This window comes from Poecilia reticulata, linkage group LG6, assembly GCF_000633615.1.
Source record: "Poecilia reticulata strain Guanapo linkage group LG6, Guppy_female_1.0+MT, whole genome shotgun sequence".
NCBI lineage: Eukaryota > Metazoa > Chordata > Actinopteri > Cyprinodontiformes > Poeciliidae > Poecilia > Poecilia reticulata.
The window spans coordinates 2530009-2540929 of NC_024336.1; the positions used below are offsets into that span (position 1 = coordinate 2530009).

Here is a 10921-nt window from a genome sequence, read left to right on the forward strand (position 1 = left end):
CGCAGTAATTTTCACTTTCAGAAAGTCTATGACTGTAATCCATTTCAAAATGTTCTGGTTTGTTAAAGTGATTCTATTAACAAAGTTGGTTTCAACTTTACTCTGTAATCCAATCTTTGGACTAAATTTTCCTTTATTTCTAAAGCTTTGGAACATTCTGCTCTTTCTGAAACTCCACCTTCAGGAAGTCATCACAAAATTGCATATAAAACTGTTCATTATGTTGTGACACTACAATATGAGACAGATAATCTGAAAAAATCAATCTCTTCAACTGAAGAAATACACCATTTCAGAAACAACCAATCGTAGATTGACAGCGTAGAGCTGTCAATCTACACTGCTAAATGTGCTAATGGTGGAGAAATGCCTTAGCATTTGTAGCAGGCTATGTTTTGGTGAACCAACAGTAGCATAGCAGAAACATGAGTGTGATTGGCAGCGCTAAGACCCTCCCCTGGCTCTGATTGGTTGTTTCAGAAATAGTGGTGTATTTCTGCAGTTTGCACTGGGAGCACTGGAAGACAGCAGATGAACAGAAGTTAACTTTTTTTTCCAGATTATATATCTTATACTGTCATTACATAATGGTAATAAATGTAAAAAAGAGTTGCATGCTGCAGGTTTACCAACATTTTCATTTTTAACCCTCCTAAAGTGAACTTTTTACCCTGCTGTCTTTTTACCCTGCTGTCCACTGACCCCACATAAGCTTTTGGAAGTATATATATATATTTATGTGTGCGTGTTTGTCTGTGGTTTTGGGTACTGACAGTCTAACGGGACTTCCCTGCGGTCCTACCGTGATATCTGCCGCGCTCCTGTGTTGCGCTATGACCTGGAGGGTTCAATAATTGAAACATAAATAATTTGTTTTATAACAACATCATTTAAAAAAAATGATGTTTTTTTAAAAAAAAAAACATCATTTTTTTTAAAAATGATGTTTGCATTATAACAAAAATTGTGTTGTGACATTTCACGTCCTCTTGACAAGCAGTCACCCCTGAGTCAGACCAGCCCCGTACGCAGCCTTAGGCTGGCTCTGACGGATGGATACGGGGAATTTCTACTCTCTGGTCGCGCTCTCGTGCGCGTGTTTGTGTGTCAGCACGTGGGTCCTCCCGCCCCCTTCCCCTCCATCATCTCTCCTCCGGAGCTCGGAGGCGCACAAAGACGCGCTGCAGCACCGTGTCCGTGTGTATGCAGCACCGTGTCCGTGTGTATGTGTGTGTATGTTTTTCTCCCCCCCTCCTCTCTCTCTCTCCGGTGTTTCATTTCCGCGCTTCCAGAAGAAAACACCGGTCTCGTTTGGGCTTAGTTACATTTGTTTTTATCAAAGTAATTAAACAGAACAAAAAAAAAAAAAAATCTTCTCTTTACCCCCTCCAACCCCCCTGTTCCCCCGACTCCCGCCTCCTCTCATGCCGCCGCTACGGCTCCGGAGAAGGGGCGACTTGTGACGGACCGAGCGGGCTTCTCCATGAACATGGCGTGCATCGGGGACGCGGACCCCTTCACCGCCGCGATACCTGCCACCAAAGTTGAGCTGACTGTGTCCTGCAGGTGAGTGCAAAGCCATGCGTGGAGTGTTGGAGGAACTCCCTGTGCGAGTAAACGCATCACTACAGGAACGCCTTTATGTCTTTATATAGCTGCGGAGGAGAGAGGTTTGTGGCTGATGGAGGCAAATGGATGTAAACGAGCATTTTTAGGAAGATTTGCTTTGGTCTAAATGACCCGCTGGATGTGAGGAAAGATGTTTTTAGCGTGCAGATATTCTCGCCGTGTTGCTGACAGCAGGATCGAGACTGAAGAGATTGCATGGAAACACACTGTGAGGTGTTGATGATGCACAAACACGCAGCTGCTGCATAAAGGAGTTTTGTTTCTAAACTGTTTAGTCGACGGRATCGTTTTTTTTTTGTTTGTTTGTTTTTTTTTAACCCCCCTGCCGAGCAAAAAAATTACTAACTGTTGGAAAACGAAGAGACACGAGAAGAGGAAAAGCAAGAATGATTGTCAATTTCTTGGAAAACTGTAAATTGGGGAGAGAAGCTTATAAAAATCTGTGCAACTCTATTTAAAACCTTTGCAGTTTGAACCGAAAAGCAGAAAAAAAATGTAAGAGTCTAATCAGATTCTGGTTATTGGGAACACCTCCAGTCCAGTTTGGGTCTGAGATGTAGAGGCGTGATGAAGAACTGTTCTGATCCAAACAGAAAACTCATGTATCTGGTAAATAACAATACAGTTAGCCTCGGAGCTAAAGCTGGGTAATGAATTACATTTATTTATTATTCAGGGTTTTATGGCTCATGAAAGCAACATAATTACATAAAATATGTTGTGATGAGAGCTGGATAATATTTAGTTCATCAATTCAACTGAAGCATATTTTATTTATCTCAAAGCGTAACTTTATGTTGTAACTCATTATTCAAGAGTCTTTACATAAGGGTTGTAGATGGTGATGGGAGGAAGGATCTCCTGTAGCAGTCCGTATCACAGTGATCTGCAGAAGCCTCTGTTTTTCTATGACAGTCTCGTGAAGAAACTCAGGGTTATACATAATTTTCTTCCCAACAACAGACCTTCACAGGTTTTTGTAGCTGATATGCTAAAGCTCCCAGAGACCAAGTGAGAAACTGCGGTGAATTTTGAATTGAAATTGATGGGAAAGAAAGAAAACAAGAACATGGCGCTCTGCTGTTGCTGTGGTTTGTCCAAAAATTGCGCATCTTCCCTACACATCTAAGTAATATTTTAGTGGAACAGCTCTGGATTCTAAGACAGACTTTGATCAAAATCAGGTGATTTTGCCTCTTGGTTGTGTCTGTCACTGCACTGGAAGCAGCACAAAAACGCAACAGTTGCAACATTTTGCTGATGAACCTTTATGCCAGTGGTCCTCAAACTACGGCCCGCCTCCACATTTGGTCCGGCCCCCTGAACAATACCAGAGAGCATTTAGATTTTTTTTTCATATACCATATTTTTCAGACTATAAGCCGCTACTTTTTTCGCTTTGAACCTTGCGGCTTTTCTTCAACCACCAGGGGGCTCTTTAGCAGGAAATGAATCATTGGAAGTCAAAATTGGAAATAAAAGAAGAAATTGCCCATTAAAACGGAATTAGGTTTTAATAAGGAATTGAAATTTGAGAATGTTGTTGATCAGTTAAATAGCATTGAGGGGAAAAAGAAGATTTTTTGTTTTTTTAAATAATACTGGGATCATTATGAGAATTTGAGGCATAGATATTAGGATCCAGTAGATGGCAGTAGTGCAACAATAATGGATGCAAGCTGCCATTGAAATCTAAAGAAGAAGAAGAAAGCGCCCATTTTCATTTAGCGYATGCTAGTAGCAGACACGAAGGATCAGCACTTTTACTGTTACAGTTACTATCGTAATCATTTCAGTTAAATCTAATCTTGGCAACTTTTTCTTTTTCAACCGTAATAAATGTGATATTCAATTGACCTGTTATGACTCAAATTGTGGGTGTCCGCCCCCCTTCTGTTGCTGCTGCTGCATCATTGTGGAAAACCTAGAGCGGCAGAGATATCTGCGGTTTGTAGTCTGGTGCGATTTATATGTGTATGTTTACTGTTTTTTTGTTGTTTTTTTTTAACTTTGGGGGTGCAGCTTATAGTCCAGAAAATATGGTATTTACTTCATAAAAAGTGTTATTTCCTGGATTTTTTCTGTGAAGAACCCAGAGARCGTTATTTGATTGTGCTTTCTGGAAAACAAATTTTTACATTTAGGCACTCCTGCAATCTTCACACTTTTTCTGTTACAAACTGACTCCGGCCCCCCACCAGAGAAGGGAAAAGTTATGTGGCCCTCACAAGAAAAAGTTCGGGGACCCCTGCTTTATGCGATCAAACAGAGCTGTTCGGGCAGTGTTGTAGGCTGTTACATTTTAGATTTCGTGGTATATTTGCACGGATTTCCCTTTGATTTTGCAGACTGACAGACGCCGAAGCGGTGGGGAAATCACCATGATGGGAGAAAATGAAAGAGGAAACAAATCAGAGGAGAATCGCAATTGATGTGTCATGAAAATTTTCTACAACTTCACGTTTCCTTTAAGATTTTGACCTACAATTAAAAGCATGTGTTGTGTTTCGTTTCTGTAATTGTCTTATTCTAAACACGTCAGGAAAAAAAAATCTTTATTATGTTACATTTTTCTGAATCAATTTCAGCCTCGTATGATTTCCTCATTAGCAAGAGGCTGTAAGCGGGGAACATTTGTTGAAATTTATTGTTTTATTGGCTGAACTGAGGGACTGAATGATATATTCTTTTATATATGTTACTTTCACACAATCTTAAAAAAAAAACTGTATTCCTCTTGGGTCTGGATTTCTGTGTGGTTTGATCACCGTCGTTTAGGCATAAGTTTTCCCTTTTTTTTTTTTTTTAAGCAAACAACAAACCCCCCTCCCCCCACAAATATTAACTACAAGTCACGTGTGAGATGTTTGCTGATCAAACCTACAAAGATTTTAAAGTACATTTTTATTAGTGACATTAAATCGGTGAATCATCGCTTGAGGTAACATCTCTGGGGGAAAAAAAAAAAACAAATCCTGAAAACGTCTGAGCAGAAAAAGTCAGCCTGGTAACGACCTTAATGGTTTGAGAGAGCCAGTGTGGACACTGCTTTGTGAAACAGAGCTGGCACCATCTGGGTGTTTTTTTTTTAAATTTTTTTTTTAAGGCATAGTAGGAGAAATGTTTATCTGAGCTGTGACTCATCTCAGTTTTCTAACAAACGCTGCTTTTATTCATGCAAGCGTAATGGATGAGCCCGGGCTTCCACGTCCTCCTGACTGCTAATAGGACGAATCCGACGGGAAATGGACAAAGAGCAGCCGAGCCGTTTTAATGGATGCAAAGGCATTTGGAGTCACACAGTCATTAGGCGATGTATTGTTGTTATGAGGAGACATATAGCAGCTCGAGCTCTTGGGAATTAAACTGGAGAAAGAGATTGTGAGTAGGAATCTAGCAAACTCCAGGTTTCTCTGGTCCAACACACCTGGAAGAAATGATTCAATAACCTTCTTGCAGTCAGGTTCTGTAAGCAGGGGTGTTCAAAGTGTGAATACCCCTTTGTGGCATTTGGACTTGATTTTTTTGTGTCTTTTTGATGCAACCCCTAGCGGTTTGTAACATCAAGATTGATACAAACTTGACCCGTTCAGCGCAGGTGGTTGTTGCAGATGGAGAATTTTTTCATTATTACCGACATGATTTTCCTACAGTGGAAAATGTAAAGTACGGCACAAAATCTTTATCTTTTTACAACCAAGCTTTTATAATAAATATATTTTTTTTTAATGGCTTTGTCTATAGAACACCTTTTACTAAGCCTTGACAGTAGTTTCTTTGCTTTCTTACTTTAAATGTTTCAGATTTCTAACAGGACAGTGTGTGGAGAGACGACTGTGCAGTTACCAGCCGCTGAGCACTGAACAACAGAATCAGTTTCAATCACGATGAATGTGAGATGGCCCTGAATGCGGCTGGAAACGCTATGAATCATTTAACTTGACACGGCTGTGAAACACCATTCAATCTCCACTTGTTTTTTTATTATTATTCATCCTCTCAGTCCTCTTTCAGCTGACACGTTTTCTTCAGATGCCAGTGTTCTCCTCTACACACCTGCATAAGTTAGCTGCTTGACAGACACGTCATCTGTTCTTTTTCTCTTTTTTTTTTTTTTTTTTTTTTTTTTTTTTCTTACAGTGAGGAAAGAAGCATTTTTAGCTTCTCGAATTGTCACCCAACAGCCTCGCTAATATTTCTTAGCCTTCCCAGCTGGTGGGCGGTGTGATTCTCCCACTCTGACGTCTTTGTAAACTGCTAAGGCGTTCGAACTCGATAGATGCCGTCCTCCTTCACTCAATGAATCAAGACTCGTCTCGGGGCTCGTTGCTGGCCAAAACCAGCAGAGCTAACGGTCTGATTTAACTCCAGCCTGTTTGTACACGAACACGAAGCCATTCGACCCACGAGCGCCTTTCACTTCTGGTCCCACACACGCAAAGCTGCTTCATACATCCTGGCTGGATAGTAAACAGCAACCTTGCCAGGCATTTAGCACCGCAGGATCAAAAGACCCTTGGAAACCGTGGGGTCTGGGAGGCCGTGTAGTGTGGTGGGGTGGGAGGGTTAGGGGGCAGATGTTTGTGCAGAGAGACGTAGGTGCTTGCAGCGGCGTGACTGTCTACTGATCTGAGTGGTGCACAGCGTAGAGATAGCCGTGACCTTTGGACAACAAAAGGTAGGAAGTGTACTCCTTCTGAGAATTGACGTGTTCCGATGTGGCTGCATTGAAGCTGGTCTCTGACCTGCTGGGAGGTTGGTCGATGTGTCACAGCCAGTGCTGCGTTTTTCCAAAGGAAGGTTAAAAAAAAAAGAGCTGAAAAGATTTAATTCATGGGAAAAAGGGAATTTGAACTGTGTAGCTATGTTTGTGGTTTAGTTTTACATTGAGATAGGACAAGGCAAGGGTAATTGGGATTGAAAGGCAATTTTCATTAAAGATTTCTATGTTGGAGAAACATAGTTCAAAAGAGAAAACACAGTCCAAAATTAGGTCTTACAAACTTGTTTAGGTGTCATAGTGCACTTAATGTGTTTCCTATTCACACAAAATAAGCACATTTTTATACGTATGATTGGCCTGGGTATTGCCGTCCTGTGCTATTCTGCTTGATTAAAATCAACACTYTGGGTTTTCTCCCATTCACTTTGATTCGCCCGGTAGATTCTCTATCGAGCCAATCAGCAAACAAAGGGAGAGGTTGTGAACGATGACATGGATTTTCTGTGCTGTTGTAGAATTGTAGTCTGCCTGTCGTTTTAACAAAGGCAGCGGAGGAAGTGAACGAAGCCGTTCRGTCCACATTGGCCACACATCCAAATATTGAATTAACATTAACATCCAACGCAATTGGATCGGCTCTAACGTTAGAGACTGGGTAAGATTTAAAACCTCCAGGAAGCAATCGTTTCTCGATAGAGTCCAGACCTTCTGAATGAAGCAAAGCGTTGAACAAGGAGGTGGTTTTACCAGGCTAGATGGGTCAGAGTCACATGACTACAGACTGTACACATAGAGMACTGTCTTAAGGGACATGAGTACAGCGTTATCTTTGAAATAACTTCAGCTCATTGTTTCTGGTCGTCTTGTTGCTTCCTTTGATACTTGCCTTAATTGTAAAGTAGGACAAAACAGTGTAGATGTCTTTACATTTGCAGTTTGTAGTAGAATTGATCAAATTCTTTGTTTTTGTAGTTACTGTTGAATCTATAAAAGTAAGCAGCTGTTGACTTTGGAAAATCACACTGATTGTTTTGTGTTTTTTATAGAATCAACTCGACCACCAGAACCACTCTAATTTGCCAAACCGAATCAGATTGAAACATAAAAAAAAGCATTCAAAAAAACAAAAACAAAAAAAAAAATCAAGGGTTTCCAAGTCTTTGAACCCAGTAATAACTTTATACACACAAATAAAATGCTAGCACTGAGCTGGAGTAGAGCAATAAAAACAATGTCCTCAGATCTGATCAGCCCCAGTTGGGATTTGTGAACCACTTCAAGGCTCAGCAGGAGTCATTCTAAGTGGTTACATTAATGAGTTTTTTTTTTTGAAGCAGTCATTTGGTGTAATTAATGCACCACCCTGCTGCTGGAGCTTCACCTGGTTACCCCAGAGAGCCRCGGTGGCTCCATTACGTTACTGACCGCCTCGCCCCATGCGCCTCTCCGCTCCCCCGGCTTTCATCTTTTGCATAGCCACTTACCTACATCTCTCTGATTGCAGCGAGGGGATTTGAAGGCATCATGATGATTAGTGTCCTGTGTTTGATGCTTTTCTGTTGAAGGAATCAGGGAATTTAATGTAGATTTATGSAGAACTTTTACGATACAAAAGATGCACAGAAATCTCTTAGACTTGGAAGATGCAAACTGTCTACATTGTAGAATTCATGTTGGAGTTAAAATACATTCAATGTTGTTTTATTCTGGTTAATGGATTCCATGTGGTATTACGATATCTTTATTCCTAAAGTGCATTTCCACTTGTTGGGCTTTTCTTAAAGCAGAGGGGTTTTTTGTCGGTTGGCTGCTCTGYAGTGTACTGGTGGGTATTAACACAACAAGCAACAGAAAACAGTAATCAATCTGAGAGAAGTAAATGTTGCTGGCTTTCAACCTCAGAAGACTTAATAGGCCATTTCCATTATGGAAGACTCTGAATGTTCACGTTCACTCTAACAGCAACATTTGCAAGTTCTGATGTAGTGAACGCTGCCATCTACTGGTGTGGTCCAAATGTCCAGCATGGAGAGGAGGACTGCTGACCTGGAGTGGCCTGCCAAAGGCTCTCCAGGCTGGGAGGAGAGCGATGGATCACACCCATCYACTGGTGGCTTTGTGSCTTACCAGAGGCATGAAACTCTGAAACATTTCTAAGTCCAAACCTCCATCTYGGATGGGAGGACTCTCCAATTTTTCTGAGATGTGTAGTCCATGTACAGTAGSACTTTTGGAGACTTCTTTTAGCATCTTGCAGTCCGMTTTCAGGGTGACTGTGCTTGGACGGCCAGATYTGGGCGTATTTTAAATGTTTTYCACAGGTAGAGTTTWWAAAAWWTTTTTTTACTGTTTKAAACTCTTTTGTAAACTTTTTGAAATCCCTTACCAGACGCAATCAGGAAACACACCAAACTAAATGTTTGAGGTTTAAACAGGGCAAACCGCTTTCAAAATTCTGAGTAATGATGTTCTAATGTTGCTCACTTGATCTGAAACAGAAATTTTGAAGTTATTTTCTTCAGTTTTGTATTCCTGTAAAAGCTATAAAAAAATACCCATTTGTTGTAAGTCATCCTAACTTTTCCACGTAACTGTATTTGATCACTCGTTTCTTTTTATAAATTTTTTTGATAGTTATTTTTCTGGCTCCAACCATTCAAAGCCAAGCATGGCTACTTCAGTTTTTCTTTTTTTCAAAGAGCACATGAATGCATCATGCCCTGATGGATTGGAAGTCCCCCCTCCATCTCCTTGCCTAGGTATTTAAAGCTGCAGTTGCTGTTTTTAGGTAGCCGTGATGTAACTGGTGGGACTTCAAATGTAATTCTGGTGTTGAGGAAGGACCGCTGCCGTAAATGTTTGATGAAGGATGAGGCACTCTGCTCGCACYGCCCCGGCATTTTCCCAGGCTGCCCGTGGAGGAAAGGGCTTTTTAAAGTGTGACTCGTCTCTGTCAGGGCCAGGTGGAAGCCCCCGGGTGCAAATGAATCATAGGGAGGTTACCACAGAAGAAGTGTGTGCTGCCTGCCCCCCACCCCACCCCACACACGCACACACACAAACAAACCGTTTTTCCCCTTTCCTTCTTGATKTCTTGTTCCCTTCACCCTACCACACTGAGCCATCTGGGTACAGTATTCTCAGGGTTATAATAGTTTTGGGTTTTTAGATTTTATTTTGTTGTGACTTTTTGTTTGTCTAATTCAGTTAAATGTAATAAGTTTTTAWAGTGTGTTTGCTAGATTTCGTTTGTTATTATTGACTCCTGAAACACTAGTGGAGCCATTGTCAGTCAGTTGCTACGGCAGCGGCTCTGGGTTTGCAGTCGCCATTTTGTGCCACTAGGAGGAGTCTGGAGTGCCGTAATTTGTGAACGGTAAACTGCTTGGGTGCTTCAGTTCGAAAGGCTGATACATTCATAATCACAAAAACAAAGGATATCATATCTGTAATTTCAGTATGTTTTAMTTTTATAAATGCATGGTATAGTTCCAGTTAGTTTTCATTTAGTTCAGTTAACGAAAATGTTTACTCAACTTCAGTTTTTTTTTWWACTTTTTTTTTTYTTTACTTTAGTTAACTATAATAACCTTGAGTATTCCTCTGTCTCGGGCGTTTATCCCTTTTGGCAGTGGCCGACGTCTCCCACTTATCGCTCCTGCACAATCTCCTGGACTGTCCGCCGGCGATGCAAAAAAAAAACAACAAAAAAAACGCAACCTCAATATTATTGTCATGTATTTATGTATTTAAGGTCTGAAAGCTGGAGAAGGGCCAGTGGGCGTTGTCTGACAGGGAAGCAACAAAGCGTGGCATTTCACCATCTGGGCCACACAGGGATCAGCACAACACGAGTGCCTGATCTAGATACATCACTAGCCATCAACGGTCTGAGAAAGCTCGCCGCTTGTTACACAGGACAGGACGTGCGACACAGCGCTCGCCCCGCAGCTCTCTCTCGTTCTTGAGCTCTCTATCCTCCTGCTGCTGCTCCTGCTACGTCTTCGTGGATCTTGCAGTAGAGCACAATATGGACATAGTCAAGCTGTTGTGATTGCTGTCTTTAGGATTACAAAGAACCGTCCTTCAGAAACTCTGCAGCAGCGTGACGAAGTATTTTCCCCCACAAAGATTTTCTCCGTTTTCACTTTTTAGTCATTCATAAAAGCTTCCRATGACCAAACAGATTTTATATTTGACAAAGATGCAAAGGATTCTGATGATTAAAGTTTGGGTATGTAACTTTCCCCAGGCCATTTCGAAACCTTCGGTTTTGTCATCCACAGAAAATATTCCACAAAGTCAGGATGTTTTTCCATCAGTCTTTAAGTACGTTACGTCAGAAGCGGTTTTCATCTTGTAACTCTCCCTTAGATGCTTTTCTACCCCGACTCTTTCTTACTGCTGACTCATGAAGTGAGTCGAGGCCAGYGGATCTTCACCAGGTATTCTTGGTTCTTTGCTGACCTCCTGGATGACTCATCTGCGTCCTCTTGGTGTAATTTTGGTACGGCCACCACACCTGGAACGGTTCACCGCCGTTCAGCCCAGGTGAAAAAAGTATACTTT

At 41.4% G+C, this 10921-nt stretch overlaps 1 protein-coding gene across 1 annotated transcript in view; it reads left to right on the forward strand.

Annotated features, from left to right (window-relative positions):
- The first annotated feature begins 1178 nt into the window (after positions 1–1178).
- The window catches only part of LOC103465734 (copine-8-like), a 97208-nt gene continuing 87465 nt past the window's right edge, over positions 1179–10921 (forward strand). The window contains exon 1 of the mRNA XM_017305451.1: positions 1179–1566. Within this exon, the coding sequence (XP_017160940.1) occupies positions 1484–1566 (83 nt within the window). The 5' untranslated portion in view covers positions 1179–1483. The remainder of the gene's footprint in view (positions 1567–10921) is intronic.